The 25,605-nt window shown below is 40.5% G+C and overlaps 1 protein-coding gene across 10 annotated transcripts in view; it reads right to left on the bottom strand.

Moving 5' to 3' along the window:
- The window catches only part of ADCYAP1R1 (ADCYAP receptor type I), a 132,120-nt gene that overhangs the window by 73,514 nt on the left and 33,001 nt on the right, over positions 1–25,605 (bottom strand). For all 10 annotated transcript variants that reach the window (XM_052695072.1, XM_052695074.1, XM_052695076.1 and 7 more), the window contains 2 exons: positions 24,639–24,805; positions 2,889–2,994 (listed from right to left, as the gene is read on the bottom strand). In XM_052695072.1, coding sequence (XP_052551032.1) covers positions 2,889–2,994; positions 24,639–24,689 — 157 coding nt within the window. In that variant the 5' untranslated portion in view covers positions 24,690–24,805. The remainder of the gene's footprint in view (positions 1–2,888; positions 2,995–24,638; positions 24,806–25,605) is intronic.

Genomic DNA, 25,605 nt, shown 5'->3' with positions numbered 1-25,605 from the left:
AACAGGAAAAAAAGAAAAAGGAAAAAAGAAACAACAGAAAATCTCAAGGCAATCGGTTTCTGAAGCATTGCAGACAGAGCCAGCAGCAGGGGGGGGGAAACAGTACTGTGAAAGATAAAACAGTAATAAGCATAACAGCTGGGCAAGAGAAGCAGAGTGGGAGAAAAAGGTGAAAGCATCAGAGCCGTGATTCTTTAGGACTGGCTGTTTTCTCTAATAGAGCACCATCCTTGCTTTTCACGACCCATGGTTACAGTTGTAGCTTGAAAATTGTGTTCTGTTGGACCTTATCCAGATGAGCTGTGGGGAACCATTTAGTTTATGTCTGCATTCACAGATGCTGAACACAGCAAGGGGCAAAGCAAAGGCAGGAGGGTTGAGTTAGTGCAAAATATAGGAACTTATAAGATGTTCTTCCACTTCTAACTTGGTAGTGCATCGCATTTCATGCCGTACTTTTTGCTGCACGAAACATTGCTGCAGAGAAATGGACAACAGAATCTACTATTACTATCATTAGTTTTTACCCTATGTAGTAGGAGTTGTAGAATCAGAGAATCAGAGAATCATCCATGTTGAAAAAGACTTCTGAGACCTCCAACCAACAACCCAATCCCAGCACACTGAACAACTCTCTGTGACGTAACTGTTCTAGATATTGTAGATTACAATACTAGATACAGATCACACAGTTTGGGTTTGTGTTTTACATGCAGTTATTTGACTTTTTATCACACGTAATAGAAGACTATGGAGCTACATTGCTTTCAGAGCAAGGTAGTATAGTTTAGCTCATTGGCACAGTACCTGCCATCATTAATATCTTACTGTTAAAAACAATTAAGAAAAGGTTACTACCTCTTCATCATATTTGTTCAAGCAATGCTTGGTGACTTACAAGACAGATTCAACTATGGTGAGCAGCACTCCATTTCACTAAGACTGGCAGCAAAAATGCTTTGGAAGTAATTGGGTGCTTTCCAAATACTCATTGTGGGGGGAGTATGTCATATTGTACATCACTTGCTAGCAGTCACCAGCAAGGTGTTCTTCTAAACAGAGTAAGCAGTATGTCAAAGTTTTTGAGAAAACAGGTCTGTTGATGTCCCATCCTGCAATAATGGAGATAACGCCTTGTTGGAAATGAGAGTGGCAGGATATAGCTTAAAATAAGGATCAGACTTCAAAAGCAAGTCTAGAAGTTGAGGGCTTAAAAGTGGTAGAGTGGGATGTTACAGTACTAGCACTGAAGATGAAATGAAATGCACGTAAAACACTTCCACAAGAACTAATGAAGATATGGAGAAATGGCAGCAAAGAGGATCCTTTGAAAGAAATGGCTTTCAAGCAAGAAAAAATCCAGAATTTTTCACTGGAAAGCAAACATCTCAGATGAAATGTGGTTTCTTTTCCTAAAGTCCTGTATACAGTAAAACTCACTGCCTTCAGAAGTGGTGAACAGCAAAAAAAAGTGTGGGCAAATTTATGAAACTCAAATTCATTGCCCCTGTGCATTCAACAGTTCTGTTCCCACTGCAGAGGCATCACCTGTTTACCTTCATGTATTATTCAAGAGAAAAGAGAAAATGTGAAGCAATGAGCAAAGAGCCCCTCTTCACTTGACACATGCCCCAGAAGATAAAAGCATAGTAAACCTGGGAAAAGTTGATGGAGCCAAAAAATAGATGGGGAACAAAATAAAGAGCATTACCACTTTTGCTGAGGTAGTGCTTGAAAGGATGTAATCTTTCCCTACCCGTGTGGGTGATACATTTTCATCACACTAAGATGCAAAAGGCTTCCCAATGGCACTTGACCTCCTCTATTTCTGAGCTGTGCACTTTGAATTTGAGATAGGTAGGACACGGAGTTTGATTTGAATGGTACCTGGGTTACCAAAAAGCAGAGGGTTATTCTGGATGTGAGTTACAAAGAACAAGCTATGATGAAATGGTCTGTTTTGACCCTGAGGGTTGGTAGTTAGGGTAATATGATTAGGTTGTGGTTGGACTTGATGATCTTGAAGGTCTTCTCCAACCTGAGCAATTCTATGACTCTATGATTCTGTTATCTGCATCATACCCTCTCTTGCTCCTGGGCTAAAATATGTAGGCAGGTAAAGAGGAGGGAGATCTCCTCTCTTTTCTGACACACACACAGCATGTTTTATCTGCAGTTCTCAGCAGTTTTACCCATTCAAGTCACAGCAGAAGCGTTTTGGACACGACTCAGAAAATAAGCCCTGATTTCCAATTAGCTGCTTTGTCATTCTTTGCCCTTCTCTCATTGGTGCTGGCCATCGGCAGCTCCTGCTGCAGTCAGTGGGAATCGAGACAGGATATTAAAGCATTAATTTCTTTACTTGCTGCCTCAGTTTCTTAGCACTCTTTATCAAGATTACAGTCACCACAACATTAATCCCTGTGACAAAGGTCTTCAGATCGTGTGACAGAGAGGCAAAAATTATTACTGACGTAATGAGGGGGAATGAGCAATTGCTGTTGTAGAGCACTTGAAGCACTTACAGCCTAATCCCCCAGCAGCCCCAACATCCTATCAAGACATTTCCTTCCAAGGCACACTGATTCTTGCTGCTGTTGTCGTTATGGTTTTGATTCATTTGGTCAGTATATATCACTGCATCACCTAATGTATGGAAGCAAATCCCTGACCTCTGATAATAACCACCTATCAGCATAGTATGTCCCCACTGATTGATTTTTTTTTCTGTCCTTACAGTGCCTCTTTAAGCTTCAATAACTGCAGTGATGGCACTTTTTCCAGTAAGATGTTTGCAATGACATGGCTGGAAAACCCTGCAGGCATAACAGAAAAGGTCTGGAAACCCTCAAATCAATGCATATGGCATATCCCAAGCTGAAACTCACCTGGAGAAGAGTCATTAAGAGGGTTCAAAGCAGCAGCCCTCCGTATTTTCTCCAGACAGGTTTCTTGCTCCTTTTTAATTATGCAGTTAGAATGTGTTGCTGTAACCTGAAATGGGAAGAAAAAAATGTGGTGAAAGAGCAGTAATAAACGTAAACTAGCTGGAGAGCTTATGAAGAGACATTGGGAAGTTTTGATGTTCCCTTCCAGAAAGAAGAAAGTAATAAAATCTTTAATAGATGAAACTGCAACAGACTTCTTGATGTTTATTTGTTTGTTCTAGACAGAAAGCTTAAGAGTGTTCCTGACTGTTTTTAACGCTGCCCTCTATCAAAGTGCAATCTGCAATGTGTTTGCTTTGCTTTATTGCATTTTTTCCTCATATAAAGCAGAAGCAAGGTTACCTCTAAATAAAGAAATAATGTAAAGAGGAATTAGAAATCATTTGAGGCTCTGTTTGATCTTCTGCCACTTTCTTATGAGTCTCACACTATCCATTAACCTCACTCAGGACCCTAAACTAAATTAAAGTTCTTGCTCCCAGTCTTTCACCTCGTCCATTCTTTAATGCTTCCTTCTGCCTTTCTTTCCAATGAATACAAGGCAGCTTGCTTGCCAAGACCAAAATGCAATGCCAGTGCAACTGAAATGACTCGATCCAAAACTTCTTTTCTATCTTTATGGCTTAAGGCAGCCCACTGCAATAAAAAAAAGGAAAAAGAAGAGACAAAAAAAAAAAAAAAAAAAAGAATGTATAAGAGGAACATTGTGGCCAACAGAACGCAGGCAATCCCAAAGCAGCAACAAACTGAAAATGGGACCCGTTCTCAGAAATCAATAAAAGATTTCATTCCTGTTGCAGAAAGTGGCTAGGGGATATCAGTTCAAGGAAAACACAATCTCAGGTTTCATTAGACCATTTCACAGGGGTACTGCTAAAGTTCCAATCAAACTCAGTGGAAAGTCTCATGAAAATCCACACGCTGGTTGAAGATGGGGTCAAACCAGCTCACTGCAAGCTACTTGGTTGTTCTGTATTTCCCATCCCATTTTCTTCACTCTAGATAACGGAGGATAACTTAGGAGTGGTGTGTATCTGCCAAGTGATAAACAGAAACAAGCAAGTAGGGAAAACAACACCTGAATCCAATCTGTTTCTGTTTGTTTTTGGAATCCCATCCACACAGGTTGCCTTTACTTCCCTCACAACACCATAGATGGAATGGAGGGAACGGTTTGGGTCACTAATGCATCAAATAACCAGCACACACTTTATAAGGGTAGATAATGGCAGGACAAGAGGAGAAGGTTTTAAGTTGAAGGAGGGAAGATTTAAGTTGGATATTGGGGGGAACCTCTGTACTATGAGAGTGGTGAAGTGCTGGAACAGCTGCCCAGAGAGGCTGTGATGCCCCGTCCATCCCTGGAGGTGTTCAAGGCCAGGTTGGATGGGGCCCTGGGCAGCTGGTCTAATATTAAATGTGGAGGTTGGTGGCCCTGCATGTGCTGGGGGGGTTAGAGATTCATCATCCTTGAGGTCCCTTCCAAGGCCATCCTATGATTCTAACACATGCTTACAACACATCCCACAGCATACACAACCCAAGTATGGTTATACTTGGTTGTGCTCTTCTGTATGCAAAGAGGCAGGGACCCACTTGCAGACTTTTGGCATTGTAACAGTTACCAACTCTACCACAAAGAGAGGATGTCACAATGAACCTCTAATGGAAAGCCTTCCTCACCACTGGAAGGAACTGCTATTGCTACACTGTTCCACCTCCAAAATCCCAGTAATAAATTTAAGCCCTCTGCCCCATGGGACACACCAAGCACAACCATATTAGAGTTGTTTTTCTTCAAAACAAAACACTTTCTGTTTTAAGGGCTCCCAAGGGCCTGGAAAATATATCCTGTCACAGACCTCTACCATCTCTCAAGAACATAATGGTTTTTACTACATCATCCCCTGAATCTCACCAAAGACAGGGAAATTTCTTTGGTCACACAGCTACCCATGTCTGAAAGGAGTGTCTGGGAGCTGTCTCAATATAAGAACTTCACACTTCCTATGCAGTTCAGCATGTACAGATTACAAAAGCTTTGATTTTGTAGTTGTTAAACCTGCAGAGGCAGAATACAAAGAAACAATAAGAAATGTCTCTTTACATGTTTATTGTTAAGCTGCAGAATTCTCTGCAGCTTCGTATCATCGATGTTGAATGTCCATTGGAGTTCACAACATATCAAAGGATGGATGGATTCAAAGTCCATCACAGGATACGAAACATCAGAAACCCACCGCGTCCAACTTCTGGCCCATGGAAGTAGAGAAGAAGATTTAATTTAATCTATAATCAAAGGACAGAAGAGTGTGATTTACCCTTCAATTTTTTGCATCTTCTTTAGTCAGTAGGGACCTTTGTGTGCTGATGGGCAGTTGGCTGAATACGAGCCAGCAGTGTGCCCAGGTGGCCAAGAAGGCCAATGGCATCCTGGTTTGGGTCAGGAATGGAGTGGTGAGCAGGACCAGGGAAGTCATCCTGCCCTGTGCTCGGCACTGGTGAGGCCTCACCTCAAGTGCTGCGTTCAGTTTTGGGCACCTCTGTACAGAAAGGACATGGAGGTGCTGGAGCAGGTCCAAAGAAGGGCAACAAGGCTGGGGAAGGGCTTGGAGAATATGGCCTGTGAGGAGAGACTGAAGGAACTGGGGCTATTTGGTCTGGGGAAGAGGAGGCTGAGGAGAGACCTTACTGCTCTCTTCCAATACCTGAAAGGTGATTGCAGCAGAGCAGGGCTGGTCTCTTCTCACTGGTGACAGGAGGAGAGGAAATGGCCTCAAGTTGCACCAGGGGAGATTTAGGTTGGATAGCAGGAAAAACTTCTATACAGAAAGGGTTGTTAAGCACTGGAATAGGCTCCCAGGGAGGTGGTTGAGTCACCATCCCTGGATGTGTTTAAATGTGGTAGATATGGTTAGCGTGGTATAGTTTGGTTGTGGTTGGACTTGATCTTTAAAGTCTTTTCTAACCTGAGCAATTCTACGAATCTAACAGACATTAAAGAAGTTATCAAGGAACAATGAAACTAAGATAGAAAACAAAGAGAAGGAGAAAAGAGCAACCTCAGTGAGAGAATAGGAGCTGCCTGTCATCTCTGCTAATTAGCAGTGTCTTTTTCAGAGAAAATAAAGCCATGTTTGGATCGCTTATAACAAAACATTTCTTTGTTGAAGGCAGAGATGCTTTCAGGTTATCATGTTCTCCTGAAAGGATCCATATGTTTCACGTGTCTCCACTCGCTACGTACTGGCAGAGTTTATGTCTTTCATCTGTCAAGCCAATCTTTAAGAACTGAACAGCAGAGCACAGCAGAAATGGCAGCATATGCTCGAACTCCATGGCCTCACGATGTCAATTCTTTTGCCTCAAGGACATTTACGATTTCCTGAACTCATTGTAGGCAGTCTGGTGGCTGCTTCCCAGAAGATATCAGTGACACGTGCTGTTAAGAAATATTTTGACATGTACCAGAAAAAACGAGGTGGAAAACACAGGAAGTTCACATTTAAATTTGAAAAATATGTATTACTCTCAATGAAGTAGAGGAGATTGACTCACACCAGTTTTGAAAAGGAATATATCTTCAATAGATTTTTAGTTCTTCTATTTCTCACTGCTCTAATCTAAATAAATTACATTATTCTTCCTGCACTGTTTTGCCCTTCCTGTTTTGCCCTTGAAGGTAATTGGTGAGTGATCTCCCTGTCCTTATCTCAACTCATGAGCTTTTTTTCACTCTATTTTTTCCCCATCGCTCTGAGGAGGCGAAGACATCAGTGTGGTGGAGTAAATCTGACCACCAGTGTGAAACCACCACTCGAAGTCTCTGTAGATGTGCAATACATCGACAGCTTTCATTTATTCCTCTTTTATTCTTATTAGAGCAATCGCCACAGAAATCAACCTGTGAGTGATGGTTGATCCCTTGACAATAATTTTAATAACTCATGTTATCATGTAACAGCACAAATATACTCTCTCACATCTCAAGGTGCTGCTCTAATGGGAACTTCTCTGTTACAAAAGCCACTATTAGTGCACAAGCCTGAGCTGCACGTCTGCCACATCCAGACCTGACCTAGCCACATGCATGCATCAGATTAGCAACTGTTTAGAGCCAACCATTCAAGCAAGGCATTCCTCAACATGTGGATGCTCCAGGGAGGTAACCATGTAGAAGGCATTATGCAGATCAGAAGGCTAGCATACACTTTTTTATGGAAATAAATAGGTGTAGACAGCTTCTTTCAGCAGATATTCTCCTTCTTTCAAGAACGCCAAACACTGGGAACAAGAGAGGTGAAGATAAATTTGTGAGCAACTTCTTCCTCTCCACACAATTTCTGTATTGCAAAGGTGACATGGCAAGCTCCTTGATTTGGTGCATAAAGGTCTATTTACAGAGCACTGTAATAACCTTCCATCTCTTTCCAGCATGTATAATGACTGTGCCCTGACTGAGGTATGGGGTGATACAAGTCAGTGATACTGCTTCCTGGGCCCTCATCCCATGTAAACCTGCAAGTGAGGAGAGAATAGTCCTGAAAACACATCCAAGTAGCACAAAGCTTGGCTGAGAGTAGACAGCTCCAAGAGAACAACACTGGACTGCATTAGGAAGATGCTTCCTAATCACGGGCATTGAGGAACACGACATATAAACATAAGCAGAGCACCATGCTTAGGCAGCTGTTCTGGCTGCATGTATGACACTATTTGACATATGGCTATAACCAAGGGGAAGAAGTTAGAAGACTCAGTACAGATGTCTAGACCATTTAACGTGCCTTAGGGTATCTCACTTCACCTTCAGTTGCTGCTGTCAGCACTGGACTTTATGTTTGTCCTTTGTCAGGATATTTTGGACCTTGTAATGCACAGCTAATGGAAAAAGGCTTTTACACTTCAGCACTTGACTCATTTTCTAAGTTATATATCAAGTACATGAGCAACTTCTCAGACACATGACAGGACATTCTTTATGAAACGGAACGCAATCGTTGTGCCACATTCATATTCACTGAAAAAAATGTGTGCATGAGAGAGGTATTTGGGTGGCTGGAATCACAGAATCACAGAATCACAGAATCACAGAATGGCCTGGGTTGCAAAGGAGCACAAAGCTCATCCAGCTCCAACCCTCTGCTGTGTGCAGGTCGCCAACCAGCAGCCCAGGCTGCCCAGAGCCACATCCAGCCTGGCCTTGAATGCCTGCAGGGATGGGGCATCCACAGCCTCCTTGGGCAGCCTGTGCCAGTGCCTCACCACCCTCTGGGTGAAAAACTTCCTCCTCATATCCAACCTAAACCTCCCCTGTCTCAGTTTAAAACCATTCCCCCTTGTCCTATCATCATCCACCCTCGTAAGCAGCCATTCCCCCTACTGTTTATACGCTCCCCTCAGATACTGGAAGGCCACTAGAGCTTCTTCTTTTCCAAGCTAAACAAACCCCATTCCCTCAACCTTTCTTCATAACGAAGGATCTGAAAAAAAAAAAGAAAAAAAGAAAAAAAAGAAAGAAAAAAAAAAAAAAAAAAAGAGCAGTGAATGATGTTCCAGACTAATCCAAACTCATTTGGATCATCCTACTGCTGAGCAGTAAGTCTAATCAAGAAACCTGAGCGGTCTTTGACCACAAACAGACATTCAAAAGAGTTCTGCTCATTTCACTCTCTCCGTAAGAGCATTCATATTTGTTTTAAAACATCATTTCCCTTTACAAGTTAACTCAGTGGAACCACAGGAGTGAGAAAAGTCAGCAGCGTTCCTGAGATACTCCAGGGTCAGGCAAGATGTTCTGAAGTCATAATAAGGATGTGATAATGAACTGTGCAACTCCTTTGGCATCTTTATTTTTACAAAGGCTTGATCAAATACGATAATTCAGTAGCATGAAGTTTTCTTTCCATTTTCTGCCTGTAAATACCTGACTCTTTTTTTAAATTATTTTTTCAAAGTGATTGAGAATATTTTCGTACCATTTCAGATATGTCATATGAAGCACCATGAAATGAGAAGAGTAAAAACAGAGGTTGGGGAAAAGCAAACAAACCATCACTACTGTTACTTCACTAAATCTCTCATGCAAAGTTTTTGACATCAACATCAAGTTGATGCAAAGTAATGCAAGCAAGATGTTTAATCCACTACGCTTATAAGATCATTTGCTTTGTACCGAAGCCTGCTTTGCAACAGAAACAATATCATTAGATTTACTCCCTATTCTTTGCAAGTGTTCCTGGTCAAACCAGGGCCAAGACTTGAAAAACACTGTTACAAGTAGAGGTCTTTGAGAAGAAGCTCTGATTACCTGTGTTGTTTTTTTTTCAGAACTGATTTACATGATCACTGGTACCACAGCACTGCCTTGGCAGTTGAGTAAGTTGTTGTCTCCAGGAAAACCTTATGTTGTTACTTGGTTGTGTTTTTGTCTGCCTGGGTAAACATTATGCAAACTACTGTTCATTTCCAAACACTTCAGACTAAGTGAAAGGGCAAAGTGATTAAAAACTTATTCAAACCAAGGAACAAGGAACTGTAGAGTGCCTTAAGTAACAACAAGAATCCAACAATGCAAACCACCAAAACAGAACACTGATCTCTTTCAAACAGGCTTACATGAATTTAAGATATGGTTACCTTCTAACATTGGCAGCTCCTGCAGAGATGCAGGTCTTACTGTAGATTACAAAACAGCTGCAGCATGATCAGCAGCTCCCTTTGCTCAGTGCGTACCATCTGAAATGGCAACTCTGGACTAAACGTATTATGCAACATCAGGAAAATCCATTTCTGAGTTTGTCTTAACTGGTTTTCTATCCTGTAGATGGGTTGGTTGATAAAACTTTCTTAAGCATGATATTATCAGCACAGCTGGCAAATTCCACAAGAACCAACACCTTGAGTTAAACCAAAGTGTATCTTTATCCTATCTCTAATGGCCAGCAATGCCAATTTACCTTTCTTGAAGCCCTGTACTGAAGGGATAGAAGCACTCATTGGACAAGTGTTTAGAAATCCTTCTAGACACAACATGCTTGAAGTGAAACTAAAGACGGATAATAATTTCTGATTGTTCTTATATTATGTAAGTTGGATTTCTTCCACTGTTTCCTAAGTCCTTCCTCTCCAAAGTTAAAAAACGTTGAAGTCTTGAAAACTTGATAGTCAGAATTATAGTCACATCACAGTTTCCACTTATCTTCAAAAGTATTCAAGAGGAATGGGATTTAAGAGTCTTGGAGGGTTTTTATCCTTTTTCCTTTTTTCCAGCTGAAAACCTGGAGACTGCAAAGCCTCTCTATGTAACTTACACTGATGCTCACCTGACCTCAAGGTAAAACAGTAACACTTTCTATTATGCCCATAGTCTTTTTTGTCATGACGCACCTAGTCATGAAAAGCCTGGCTCCATCTTCTGGATGACTTTCTCATAGTTATTGGAAGGCTCCTACTAGGTAACCCCACCAGCCTACACAAGGCTGTTTTCCTCATCCTTTCCTCACAGGCCATTTGGATGGCTCTCCTCTGAACTCACTCCAGTTGACAGACATCTTTCGTGTTTTGAGTAGCCAAAAACTGGAAGTTTTTGAAGATAGTAAGGGATAACCACTCCTTAGAGCTACAGGTTATGGTTTTGTTATTAAGTCCAGGACACTGTGGACTTTTATCTGATTTCCTCAGCATCTGTGTACAGTGTGCAGAGACAAGGCTGTCAAGTAGATGAATGGTTTATCAGACTGAAGAAACTTCATGATGAATTTCACCGTGTGAAGGCAGAAGGAACCTGTGCTAACGTAAGACTTCTCTCACTGAGGGGACACTGATAAACAGAAAAGCATTTGGGATTTCTGTATTTGTCATGCTGCCGGATGCCACATTCATTTGCAAGGCAAGTTTTGTTATCACGTTATTATTTTTCCATTGATACTTCATTACTTTAAACAAAACCCCAAAGAAAAAAGATCTTAGACAGGAAATTTGTTTTGTGCAGGCCCCCAGTAAGCCCAATAGAAACCCCATCTGAGTCACACTTGGAACAGAAATGCGTGAAGAACAGCAACAGGAGGCTGAGGAAACACTTCCTCCACACACACATACATACCCTACCAAGGGGAGAAAGCTTTAATTAATCCACTAATTAAATTAAAGCTATTTGCCCTCAACTATCACACACATTTCTCCTTTTCAGTCCTTCCCATAGGTGGTTCCAGTCAGTGCATCGTGCTACAGCTGATATTCCCCTAACGGGCTTTGGGACTGGGGAGAGTACTGAAGAATAGTGGCAAAGAGCTTATTACAACACGGGTAATAAAGGGAAGTACTCAAGCTCATTCTCAATTTTCCTCCTTCTCCTTTCAGTGCTAAGAGACGTCGGTTCAGATACTGTGCCAAAGTGAGGGGAGAAACCAATGACAAAACTCTCAGGTCCCACAGGGAATCAAAACCTGGTACAAAAGATCTCGCCTAGATTAGCTTTCTCAACAAACCCTCCTTTCTCACTCTGGTCTCTGGAGTGTTTCACCACTAGTCCTCTATAAAAACTCAAGGAGGGGAATAAAGTTTGTATTCATGAAGGAAAGGAAGGAGCAGTGAATGGTGTGTTGGAGCATCAACACGGCGAGCTGAGCCAGTACAGAGCTGAGCAGAGGGATTAGAAAGGAAAAGAGGCCGTGCAGGAAAAACTTGCTAATGATGATCAGTGAGACCATACACAGAAAAAGCAACACTGCCAGCAACAAATTCCATTTTTCAGAGAAAGAATCAGCTTTAGAGGCATTTATGAGGAGCAGGTGAGGAAGAACCTTGAAGATGGGGCTTCAGTTCTTCTTGGGCCATGGGCATTGTGTAGCAGTGACTATAAGAAGATATCTGGCAGTGCCATGGCTCATAAAATGACTTGTTCTTCTGCTGTCCCAAATTATGACTGTAAAGAGTATGATATATCTGTACTTTGTCATGTGTTGGTCACACTCAAAGTCATTTAGCATTGCTACAAAATGAAAAAAAAAGTAAAGAAAAAAGAAAGTGACATTAAACATTGCATTGATTTTATGAGTAAACAGAGTGCAACTCAAGTAATCCAGTTAAGAAGCAAGAAATGTTTTTATTCTGCTTAAAGATGTCAATATGAAATATTTCACTATCTTGCAATCAATGTTTTAAAAGGGGATGTGGGAAAAGAAGAATTCTAGATGTACGAACATATTCCTGATGGATGAAGTTGACACTGAAACAATGGCCACTGAGTATTCCATAGGTTTGAATATTCCAAAATTTTGCCTGTCTAAAGATATTAACTACAACAATCCTTACACCTGGATTTATACCACAGAGAATATGTGGCTAATTCTACTTTTATTAGGTGATCAAATAAAGAAAGGTTCCTATCTGATTGTCAGCCTACATGGTAGGTGCCTTAACTCCAGATTCAGGACTGCATAAATGCTACTGAGAATTATCAGAAGCATCTCTAGCAGTCAGTTAATGGTTTAGGCACTCAGTGCTGGTCAATACTGATGGCTATAGAAAAAAACTTGCAGATTCAGTACTTGTTTCTTGCTAATAACAGAAATGAGAGCCCATCGTGACTTGTGCAGCTGTAGACATTGTCTGCATAAATCCCATCTCAGACACTTTTATCTTTGCATTGTATTTTCACTATAGGCAGGCCAGCAGAAGGACTGCACCATCACTGGGCACGGATCACAGTTGATCTTCAGCATTTGAATACCTAGTAATATATTCAATAATAGTGCTTAAATGCATTTAAATGGCATTTCAATCTCATCACTGAGAATTCTCCGTTGATATGCAGCAATATCACAATAGTAGTGAGTTCTGGGTAGGTAAACAACTGACAAAGGAAGTTCTACCAACACAACTCCCTCTTCAGACACAGCAGTTCAATAAATTTGTGATTCAAATTAGCTTCTCTATGTGCAAAAATTATGTCCTGGCTGTTCGTAAGCATAAGCACCTGCTTTAAGATACTCTAGACATTGCTGAATGCAAGCACCCACATTACTTGTTGTGCAGCATTTACCTTCTTAAAAAGTACCCAACTCATCAATTCATGTACACAGACAAACAATACTTCACAACAGGACATCTGGCTTTTGCCTTTTAATCCTATTACTTATACTTTCCAAACCTGAGAACATGAAGCTTTGAAGCTGGCTCATGCTTTGCAACATGGATGCAGCTCAAACGTGCTCTGCTTGAGAACATGCAGTGACTGAAGACAATATTGGACGTCAACTGCCTGCTAATGATATCACAAAAGAAAAATACACTGCTTTCATATACAGCATTAAGAAAGAAATGCATATCCAGAGTAACTATCAGCAAAGGCCCATGTCTGAGTCCCAGTAAAACCTCAACACTCAGCCTCTGCCTTGCTTGCTGCTCTCTGACCACTGCATACATGCATCAGCATCATTTGTGTCCTGCTCACGAGGTATGCTTAGAAAATCTCACTGGTGAATATGCTGTGCTGCATGAGATGAGCCTCAATCAAGTTCCAAGGCATTCTGATATATGATATGTTACAAAATAAAGCCTCAAAAATTACTAGAAATCCAACCAAACGAAAAAAAAACAGAAAGTGCCAGATTGCATATGCAGCCTCAAATTCCTGCATCACTGCAGGATGTGGTTTGATTTAAGGAGGGACAACACATGGTGACAGAGATGGTCTTCTTCTAAGAACAGATCTCCCCCTTAAAGAGTGACTTTGTTCCAAATAAACCCGCAGGACCTGGATCCATTTCAGATCCTGACAGCTAAGCCACAGGTCTCACTTTCAGAGTCTTATCATGACCTAGATTATGCTCCAGCATTTTCTGCTCTGCCACCATACAGAAACTTGCTCAGATAGGTGATATCGTAGTGAATAAGGACAGATTCTGGATGCGTTCCATTATCCTCGTGGTACATCTCTCCTGCTGTGCTCAGCCCCAACAAAACACAGCAGGCAGCTGAAGCGTTAAGGCAGCCATTCTGGCTGGCAGGTACAAGGGCATTCGTGCTGCAGAACACAGTGGCACAGGAGCTTTCTCCAAGGATAACAGATGCTTCAGCTGTGCTGTTTGCAGCTGACTGCAATGTGCAGAAATTTTAGACTGGGAAACTTTCTGCATATTTAAACAAGAGACGATTTTTCAGTGTCAGAATTTAAAAGGAGAGGAGAGGAGAGGAGAGGAGAGGAGAGGAGAGGAGAGGAGAGGAGAGGAGAGGAGAGGAGAGGAGAGGAGAGGAGAGGAGAGGAGAGGAGAGGAGAGGAGAGGAGAGGAGAGGAGAGGAGAGGAGAGGAGAGGAGAGGAGAGGAGAGGAGAGGAGAGGAGAGGAGAGGAGAGGAGAGGAGAGGAGAGGAGAGGAGAGGAGAGGAGAGGAGAGGAGAGGAAAGGAGTGGGGTGGGGAGGGGTGGGGAGTATTAAAACACAATAATAACTTAGAAGTCCTAGCGTACATGGTTACTATTTTACACTAATGCTCCTATTTTATACTGAAGATAATAAATATTGACCAATATATTTAAGTCTTTCCTCCCAAGTTTAATTTATCAGTGGACTGAAATTGTCATTTTGGAGAAAGAGAGGAAGGCTCTTCTGGAATATTTCTGTATTCAGATTTATCAGAGTCCACTAACTTTGTGTATTTGGACTCAAAAATGTTAGATGCTACTTTCTCGGTGACAATGACCACACCACAATCTCTATGAATTCTTGTTATGAAATTTTCAGCCATTCTGGATTCCAAAAGTCTTGATGTAGTACGCATCCCAGCAGCATAAGCTAATTTCTGCCTCTGCAGATAATAGCAATGTCTGGTGAGAGTCACGCAATACATGCAACACAACCTCAGGAAAGAGGCAAGAACAGCTCAGCTATCAGCCTTATCGTCTTCATTTCCAGCTCCCTAACTCATATGCTTTCCTCCAAAGAAGTTCACTTCTGATAACGTATTTCTAATTACAAAGAGAAAATTCATTTTCCACAGAGCATTTTATTTTTACTCCTCAGGGAGTTTGGGTCCTTACCTTCTCTTTTACGGATATATATGTGCAAGGGATTAATGACGAGCAAAGCATTTTCTCTAAGGCAAGTGGTCTACATTTTCACAACCTCACTTACTTCTGAACTGCAGTAAGACGTACAAAAAAGAGATATGGAAACACTGAAGTAATCCTTTGATTTGGTTCAAATTGTTGTTAATGAGAAAGCTTCATTTTCTGCAGGGTAGGGTCAGAAACAGAGGGATGTTATTTCAGTTTGCTGTAGTTATCCTCATATCAGTAGGAAGCATAAATAAATGGACATACAGTATACCTACTGTATACTGAAGAGAAAGAATTTCCCTTCCCATGTGAGCAAAATTCTGTCATAATTAAGGCAAAAAAAAGGCTTGAAAGCGAAACCGGTAGAACATACTTTATGTTGTTCCTCATGGGTTATTCTGGGTGACCCCAATATATGTTAACTTCTATTTACTTCATCTTCAGGATGACTGTGTTCAGAATTCCTGTATTACTCCTCTGCTAACCAACAAACATATTTGATATTTCCACGTATGAAAAAGTTACAGGAAAAAAAAACACCTGCCCTCCAAATGCAGCAAGAACTGAAGGACAGAACTTTATCTCTAGAATAACATAATTCATCCACATCACTGCCACTTTCCCTTTGTTTTTGTTACTTTCTTTTGAACTCCAGATTTAATTCCTTTTCTTTGATTCTCTTTGTTTCTCAAATGATCACAGCTGGAAGCTCGCCACTTAACACTGGTCAGCATCCAAAGGCCTCAGTTGCAAGCACTACCATGTAGCAGGAGTTGACCTCAGTACACAGCAACCTGTTCCTCCAATATAAGTTGTCATCCACAAGTTGGTTTTTCGGCTTCTGTTAACAGCAATAAATGGGCTCAAGAAAGAATTCCACAGCTGAACGTTTGTCTTTGTGTCCTGCAGTCAAATATCTGCAGAATTACTGATTTAACAAATAGGTAACAGTGAGAAAACCAAAGCAAAACCAATATTGTAGTTTCTGGTCTCCATCTACCCCTTTTAGTCACAGGAAAAAAAAAATCTCAAAAAAAGTAGCAGGTATACACAATAAAAAAAAAAACAAGAACAAATACACTTGCGTGAAGTGCAGAAGAAATACATGTGCTGATACAAAGATGAAAGCATTCATGAGATGGACATTTACATGGGACTTCGTATCAGTGCTGGAAAACTCAGCAGGCAGTGCTTTCTCCACAGTTTCATGCTCATCTGTAGGCAGAGCAGCAGAGATGGCCTCATTTCACAAAGAAGGAACTGAGGAACAAGAAGCTGAAGCACTGCTCAAAGTAAACACTAATCTGAGGCATAAGGAACATTTGATCTTCCAGCTCTTGTGTCTTATGTTACTGTTCTAACATCAGGGATTCAAAAATACCTCAATTAGCTGTAAGATCTTGTTTGAAAACAAAGCTGATGAGTTTTTTGATCAGTAGCATAAGGCTTTGGTCATTGATCGTATGGATTAGCATCTCCCAGATGAGAGCTTGTTTGGATACCATGCTTTCTTCTATGGCTTTAACTTATTCTGAAATTCATTTTTTCTTTAGGGAATTAACAATATCTCTGTCTTTAACAAAGAATTCCCATCAAACTTTTGGAAAATTAATTCATCTGAGAACACAACCCTTCTGCAGCAGGGGGGTTGGAGCTTGAGGTCCCTTCTGACCCAAACCATTCAGCAATTCTATGATTCTGTGATGAACAGACAGATAGGTGATCTGGAAAAATGGCACACAAAACATATATGCAGAGCTGTGATCACCTAAGTCTTACTTCCTTAGAATATTAAAGGTCCATCTACCATCTTACAACCCATCCCATTCCTGCAGCCTTCCCTCCCACCGCTGCTCTGCAAAAGAAATGGACAAGGGAATGGCCTGCTGCCATGGTTGGTCATAGTGAATAATAACCTCACCATTATTTTTATCAAAGCTGCTAGATGAAAGACACGAAGGCAGATCCAATAGTTACTTTAAATGAGCTTGAAGGTAGCTTACAGAGTGTATCTGCTGTTACTTCAGCCATAACAGACAACACACGATGGGTAAAAAGGTTTTTATTTTGTATATCTACATAGGCTGAAGAGACACTAAAAATGGCTACTTTAGCCCAGAACTGCGTGGGAATTGAGTTTGTACTGCAGTACGAAAACATGTCTTGTTTCCTTTGTTCAACTGTGTTCAAGAAACACTTAGATGTTGTACTAAGGGACATAATTTAGTGGGAAATATTTGTGGTAGGTTGACAGTTGAACTGGGTGATACTCAGTCTTTTCCAACCTTGGTGATTCTGTGATTCTATGATTGAAATCTTGCAACTAAAACCACATCAGCCAGAGGTCAGCACGGAAATATATATTTATGAGGAAGTGAACACTATTTTACAGCTTTGAACTTCAGTGTATTTCTAATCTTATCCAATAATGCATTCCACATTATTACTTATCTGGCAAGCACTTTACAAACAGCAAAGCCAAAATAAAGGTCTGAACATCTTAATGCCAAAATACATAACATGCTTATATGTGTGCTTTGGGTAAGAAAAATAAAAACAAACAAATAAATAGATAACCCTATATTTTCCCTTCCCAAATCTGCACAGATCAGTAATTCACATGACTGACAAACTTCTTCAGGAGTCTTTAAACAACCAATCCACCGGACTGCATTTAGCCTAAATAACCTCTCAATAACACATTTTGCCCATGGATGCTGAATCAGCACACAGAGAAATGTTTGACAGAAGAGGACATTGCATAAATATGTTATCAGGAAAGCCAGAAGCAGTAAAAAAAAGAACAACAACTCAGTCACTTTGCAGTCTTAAAGTTTTCAGCAGATCAGTGCTCTTATATAAGGTGTATTGCAGGAAGGACTGAAGTGATTGCATATGCGGGCTGATTTTCTTTCATTGCTTTAAAGAGTGAAGTATTGAATGGTATGGACTTTTCATTATTATTTTTTTTCATAGAGATACAATGTTCCACTGACATCTGATGTCAGTCATGCAAGAAAACACGTGAAATTGTTGATTTTAAAAATGTACTTCAGGAAAGATAACAAACAGCATCTGTGATAACCTGACAAGGATGATGAGTCCCAAGATATTGCTAAGACAATCAACTGGGCAAGGGTGACTTAGTCATCCATTCAGCATCCACGTGATATTCATAAAAACTGCTTAATGAAGATGAGTTTTCTAAAAGCTAAGGAAACCAAAGCCTCATCTAATTTTTAATTACCTTGCAATAAGGAGATTACTAGGAGGGTTTATGAGAGGTCATACCAATGTCTGGAGGTGCTTTCCTCTTACAACTGACTATCGTTGGTAGGTACTAATAATGATAAATATCTTCAACCAGACATCCATCATTTAGATGCCTAAATATCGGTGCATTTGCTGACATCAGTACACAGCTCAGCTCTCACAGGCACAAAAAAGTACACAGACAGCTCCTATTCATTACAACGGCAATATTCTGTTGTGGACTCAAAAAGAATACAATGAATAAATACATCACAGGGATCACTATGCTTACTGTAGGAGAGGACTCATATCTCACCAATTCTCTCTTCCAAGCGACTTCCACATGGCAAAGAAAAAAACAAATGTGACCAAACCCCAGTTCTCTTTTCATGAGCAGAAGCGAGCCTGGAGTGTGCAATTCACTCTTTGCCCACAGAGACAAAGAGGGGTTTGTTAAGCTGGGTTCTCTGCCTCCAGGGATTGTAAGGATAGCAACACTTGGGCTTTACAGTTGGCAGTGTTTTTAATAGGCTTCGTAGAGCTTGATTAAAGAGCTGTCTCTGGTGGTTTGAAAAAGAAGCCCTAAAATCATCCTTAAGCACAGTACATTCTGCCTTCCATCCTCTGCCTCTTCCAATGGGGATTGTAGAGGCAACCCATGGACTGCTCATTTGGAAGGCTTTGCCATGTGTAACCCTGGGGCAAGCACTAATCCTGGGTGCTCCCACATCCGCAGGAAGGTCCCTGTTCTTGCCATACAGTGCAAAGCAGTGGACTCTTTACAGACTGGGAAGGTAAAAATTGCAATTCATTACACAGAAAGGTGACAAGGATAAGAGAATATATAAAAAGTCAAATCTCCAGCAAAGTGGTTGCACTGTATTTATTTAGCTACTATTCACTTCCTCTATGCTTCTATTTCTTTTTGCTTCCATCTCCCCCTTTTCTATAATGCAGCTTTGGTTCTGCACCACAACTACCTCTTCAACCTGACCTTAAAGGAAACCTTTTTAGGCTGCTGACTCTGCAAACCCAAGGAAGAAGAGGTCAGTGGCACACTTGCTAGAGACTTGAATAACATCCCTACAAGTGCTATATATTAATAGCTAAGAAATATGAAAAATCACTGATTTTGATTTCTTTTTATAGGCTCATTTTCCAAGACATCTTTTTTATTTCCTAATTTGTTATTTGACTGTTCACCCAATACTTCTCCAAGCTCACGAACATAAAACCAGCAGGGAAAAGAATCATACTAATGGCCTTAAATCAGTGTGGTCATCACATTATTTGCCCTTCACAGAAACTATTACAAGTATTACAACAGAAGGCAGAAAAGTGAAAGCATTAATGTAGGGCAACCATTTTCTTCTTCATGTCCTGCTGCTGTGCATTTCTAAGACCTGGATACATTACTTGCTTAAATAATGAATATTACCCATGGATGTGTGTGTGTGTGTAGTAATTGTGAAAAAGGTAGGTAGAAAATTCATTTTTTTACTTTTGTTCTTGTTTGTCTTTCACATTTTGTGCTTATAAGCTTAATATGCTTTCAAACATTTTAACCAAGTGTGTTTTTCTTCAGCTTCTGCAATAATCCTAACTAACAGCTGGAGCCCCTGGGGTGAGATTTCAAGTGCCAGCGTAGGAGACAGAGCAACGATGTAATGCCAAGGGCCCCTACCAGCCCCAGGCATCCTTGGAGCGCCAACACATGAAGCTCTCTTTGAGAAACTAAGAGATTTATTGAGCTCTGAGGCGCAGTCACCTTCTGGAAGTATTCCTCCCACCTGCTGACAGGGTAAGGACCGTCTGGAACCAGGATCCTAATTTTTATTCCTCTATGAAGTGCTTGAAGTTGGGCTGTTTGAAGGGCACTGCTGCCATTATGTAACACAGAAACCCTCTGATATCTTTGGGACAGAGCTTACAACACATTCTGAGCCATTATCTTTGAAACTACCTTACCCAGTGTGACATATATTAAGACCTTTTTTTTTCATTTTATTATTTTTAAACAAGTCATAGGCTTTGAAGAGATCTTCCTCTGGAGGACATTCCCAGCCATGTTGGTATAAGGAGTTACTGTGCTTTCCCTAAGAGACAATTCCCATGCAACACAGCATCACGTTGAAGACTGCTGTATTCCCGCAGAGAATTTTTCCTTTTCTAACAGGATCATGAGCTCTTACAAATCACAAGACCAATAAACTCATTAAATGCCAGTTCATTAAGTCTTAAATGGAAAAAAGATTGTCTAAAGACGTCTAAAGACAACGTCTAGAAACATTGTCTAAAGAGCAGAGCCCAACACAACCATACACATTTCTGCCCCCACTGGGAATGGAACCCTTCATTTAGGCTACAGATATTCAAACAATCATAGCAGAAGCAGAACTGGTGAATGTGTCTTTATACACAGTTCCTCATATTTAGAAAATGAGAGGGACTGAAATATAGATGGTCCTACTTGAATGTAGCCTAGCACTGGAAAGGACAGCCACAGGTAAGGACTAATACAGCAAGTTCTCTTCACTGTAGAATACAAACCCTTGAAAAGCTGAGATACACTATCACAGTAAACATAATTAGTTTCTCTCCTCATCTCCTAATGAATGGGGAAACAATCCATTCAGGATCTGGCTCTCTGATCCGTGAGATGCTGCCTACACATCCACCTCACCTCACCCCATAACGCGATTGAATTCCAGTGCCTGTATACAAGGGACATCACTTACACCTTTCTCTTTTCATCTCTCCCTTTTTATTTAGTCTTTAAAAAGACTTTCCTAAAAGTCTGTAAAGGCCACTGAGAATATGTTCACCAGCTAACGAAACACTGCAAGAAGCATCTTCTCATTTGAAACCTTAAGCTTAGCGATATTAAAGATGCATCCACAAGAATTTCCAAGCATTAGTTGAAGAAATGCAACTGATTGAATTATTTCAGACAGTTGGAACACCTGCATTGCAGTTACATTTAAAATTCAGTTCATACACTAAGCCAACTTTGTGAGTCATGAATTTCATTGTTTCTCAAGTACATTTGGAACCAGACAAAGGAACCTCGGTTTAGGATCCTATCTCTTCACTAATTTTGATGACTTCTGTTGATATTTCCAGTTTAGAAAAAAACAACAAAACGAACACACAGAACAAACAAATAAAAACAAACAAAAAAAACCCCATGCCTACTGCTATCACAACTGAATGAAATGAGAAATACAGTGAAGCGGCAGTGAACGGGGGGCTATAAGAATGAAGGGGACAGACAGTATCAGTGACAGCACAAGGTGAAATGGTTTCAAACTAAAAGATCTAGAGTGGATGTAAGGAAGAAGCTGTTGTCAATAAGGTGGTGAGGCACTGCACAGGTTGCACACAGAGGTGGTGATGCCCCATCACTGGAGACACTCAAGGTTAGGGGATGGGGCTGTGAGCACTGATGGAGCTGTGGATGTCCCTGTGCACTGCAGGGGAGTTGGACCCTGAAAGGTCCCTTCCAACTCAACCAATTCTATGATTCCATGAATTCAGAATGAAAATAAATGAGGTAAAAAAAACACAGATGTACAAACGAAAGACAAAACACAGAAAATGATGTAGCTGCAGTGCAATTTTGCACTGAAAACAAGCACCCTAGCTAACAACAACAACAAAAGGACTAAAAACGTCTAAAATATCAAAATGGATTTTAGTTAGGAAAACATTTTAAGTGGGAAAAAAGTAGATTTCTGAATTTGCTGTCAAGGAGTTTTCTCTACAGACCTAACAGGTCCCACTCCTCCAGATCTTGTTTTAAATCCCAGGCGGTAAATAGGAAGGTGGAATACCTTTGTAGCAAGCAAATATTAAAGTTTGTTAAACATACCAGAAACCACCCTAATCTCTGATAATTATAACTGTCCATATCTATATATGGCCACGTCTAAATATTTATACATATAGTATTTTCTTGGGATTTGATCTGGCCCTAGAACTGAGGGCACCTGGAACATTCCATCAGGACACTTCTTGCCTTTTTTCTTTGACCTTTTCATGATTGTGGACCTCAGTTTGGGTGGACAATCGATTGTTGAAAGCAAAAACTGCACATCCAAGCCACCACACAGATTCAGGAGCTCATGGGATGGAACTAACCCACAGCCATAAAAAACAGCTCTCCTTGAAAGTAAATGGTGATCTCTTGACCAGTACCAGGTGTGGTAAGAGAAGACAGAAGAAAACTTTTTAAGGAACCCTTCAGAGGATGAGATGACAATCAAATTGACTCAAGCTTTTCATTCTCACCCATTTTGTAGAAAATCTCTATATCTGCATGATAGAATGGTATCAATTTAAGGACACTGGCCCAGCATATCAGAGATGGTTCAAAAAGAAAGCAAGACTCAACAGAGGGAAAACGTTACCCCAAGCATGATAAAAACTCTCAGCAAAGGAAGAACCATACATAACATTACCCATTCCTGAGCTCTTGTCCTTCAAAACAAACTGTAGAAGAATGTATACTACACACAAATTAAGGTACCACATCTGTCACAGGACTAAGTCCCTTCACTGACCAAAGGAGTGTGTATGCATATACACAAGTTTACTTTGGAATCACTAATTTTATTACCTGGCTTCCTAGAGATTATGAGAAAGTCCTGCAGTCATAAAAAAAGCTGAAGTAACCTCACGTACAAAACCATACTCATTCTTACTAACTCTGGTTTGCTTCACAGAATTTCATTAGGGAGCTGTTCAGTCCAGAAGCTGGAGCAGATCGCTAATTATCCAGCTCAGCGATCACAGTTATGTCCTGAAATGCTAAGAACTGGAAGCTTGCTGTCCTTTTACATTCACCAGGAAGGTCATCCATCTTCTAAAAGCTCAAGAAATACATTCAGATGCATTTATTTTCCTTAATTAAAAATAGTTCACTTCTAAGTAAGAAGATACCTGTTGTCTGTCTCAAGCTGGACGCCAATAATCTTGAAACGCCGAAGATCACTGGCCATTAAAAAAAATCCTTTTGCCTTTCAGCTCACATGATCACATACATGAGTTTGTTCCAGTCTGAAAAATGTGATTTCTTACCCAGAAATACAGCAGCTCTACCAATCTGCTCTCCAATTTCACCTAACATAGGATGCATCTCATCGACATTCATTCCTGAATCAACACTGAGGTTGTCCTAGGCTTAGCAGTAAGGTGGGAGCTCCTAAGGGACTGCTGTAAATAATGCCATCTACCTGCCCAAGGAAGTTAAGTAATAGAATACTCAACATATGAGGGGAAAAAAAAGAAATTATGTCAGGTATTTATAAAGTGAGGTGCTAAATTATTTAGATGAACATTCTCATTCTAAATAATATATCTGAATAACGCTACACTTCAGATTTGTAGTCACTTAAAGTGGCCTCTAAATAAGACCCGAGAGGAAACAATGTGCATTCGTGTGTGACAAAATTAAGAGGAGTGCAATATGCTGACTCTTTCACATTGCAAAGTTACACAGTCAATATGCACGAGCAAGAAACTGTAAATACTGTTAAAAGATACTCTGGTCACATCACAATTTAAGAATTTAAGCAATTCTTACTTAAAAATAAAACCAAAATTTATTTCAATAATGTTTTAAGATACTACACTTGGATAGCAAAGAATATTAGGCATTTGCAAAGCGTTTGTATGGGAGTAACAGAAACCTTTTAATAAGAATCAGATAGACCATTTAAGTAGTAGTGCTGTTTCTCACAGCATTCCTTTGTCAAATGCTTCCTGAGACGTAATGAAAAGCAGTTATGATCAATGATCCAGCCAAGGGCTGAGCTGAAATGCAAGATGGATTTATTATACAGGTTGTATACCATTGTCTATGGTTGCAAAGTGCAAAAAAAAAAAAAACATGTTTTATTCAATGTTCTTACAGTTTTTATAGGAGGCTAGATAGAGACACAAGGCAGATGGGGGCAGTGGGCAAGCATATACTAGTATGATCAATCCCCTGACATGTGTTAGGACTGAGCAATTCAAAGGATAGCACATTATTTGGTCACTAAAGATTCACATCCCAAATAAATCCCTGTCCTGTTCATAAAAAGCCCTATATCTTCATCAAAGTGACTAACGAGTTGGAGTGCCACTATCTTTAAGGCCCACCTGCATGTTTTCTGAACACTGACCATATGAAAATGGAGGCAATCAAAAGTATTGGCTGATACCTCAAGGCTTCGCAGTCCAATTGCATCAACAAAGGAAGCTAGAGAACGCTTAATAGAATCCATTCGGCCACACAGAAACAAAACCAGAGCTCAGAGCCTTCATTGTTAGCAAGTGCTACTCTTGGGAACACATATTTAAATAATGGCACTGTAAATAAGAACAACAATCCTTACCATGGGAAGCAATATGAGAGTGAAGAAGCAGTTCTTCCAACAGATGGCCATCTTTGTCTCTTGACTTTGATCTTTAGTCAAGCTTAGCTTCTAACAGTTAATTAGGGCTGAAGCACACACTCTCTGCAGGTCTTCTTGTCAATGTCTTCATGTCAAGACTCAAACCTCTGCAGTGAAAGAGAAAAATGATTATGAATATATAACAAACATGGAAGAGGTACAAGAAAGAAACAGAAAGAAAGCAGAGACCACAACACTTGAACTGAGTTACATATATTAGAGGTCAGTCATAATTGTCTGGATTGCAGTTATTACAGATCATCTAGGATATTAAATTTGAAGCCAAAGAACATGGCTGTATGATGAGTAGCTTGCATCACAGAAAGTGCTGGAAGAGATTCTCTAACAGCAGCTCTATTGTATCTATAGGGAAGGAATAATGGAACATTTTGAACTGGTCAGAGGGTTTGTATGCTTCATTTCTGCAGTCATGATTTCACAGAATCACAGAATCAAAGAATGGCTTGGGTTGGAAGGGATCTCAAGGATCACGAAGCTCCAACCCCCCACCAATGCAGGGCCACCAACCTCCCCATTTCATAGCAGCCCAGGCTGCCCAGGGCCCCATCTAACCTGGCCTTGAACACCTCCAGGAATGGATGGGGCATCCACAGCCTCTCTGGGCAGCTGTTCCAGCACCTCACCACTCTTCTGTACAGAACTTGATCTTCTTAATTTCAGTAAAGGCTCAAAATCACGACTGAGGTTTTTTAAGAGGCTGTACAACTTGGTGATTTCTTCCCAAAGATCACTGGTCCAGATAACGAAATTCATGCCAAGAGTTGTAAAGAATGTGAGAGCTTTTTGAAGTAAGAGGAATGGGAAGGAATTAATTGTGCTCTTAGGCTTAGACATCTCACCTTGATGCCCTACCATCATGTTTTAAAATGAATTTGCCCATTACCTG

The sequence above is a fragment of the Tympanuchus pallidicinctus genome, unplaced genomic scaffold, assembly GCF_026119805.1.
Source record: "Tympanuchus pallidicinctus isolate F22 unplaced genomic scaffold, pur_lepc_1.0 scaffold3, whole genome shotgun sequence".
Lineage (NCBI taxonomy): Eukaryota > Metazoa > Chordata > Aves > Galliformes > Phasianidae > Tympanuchus > Tympanuchus pallidicinctus.
This window is presented reverse-complemented; position numbering and strand designations above follow the sequence as displayed.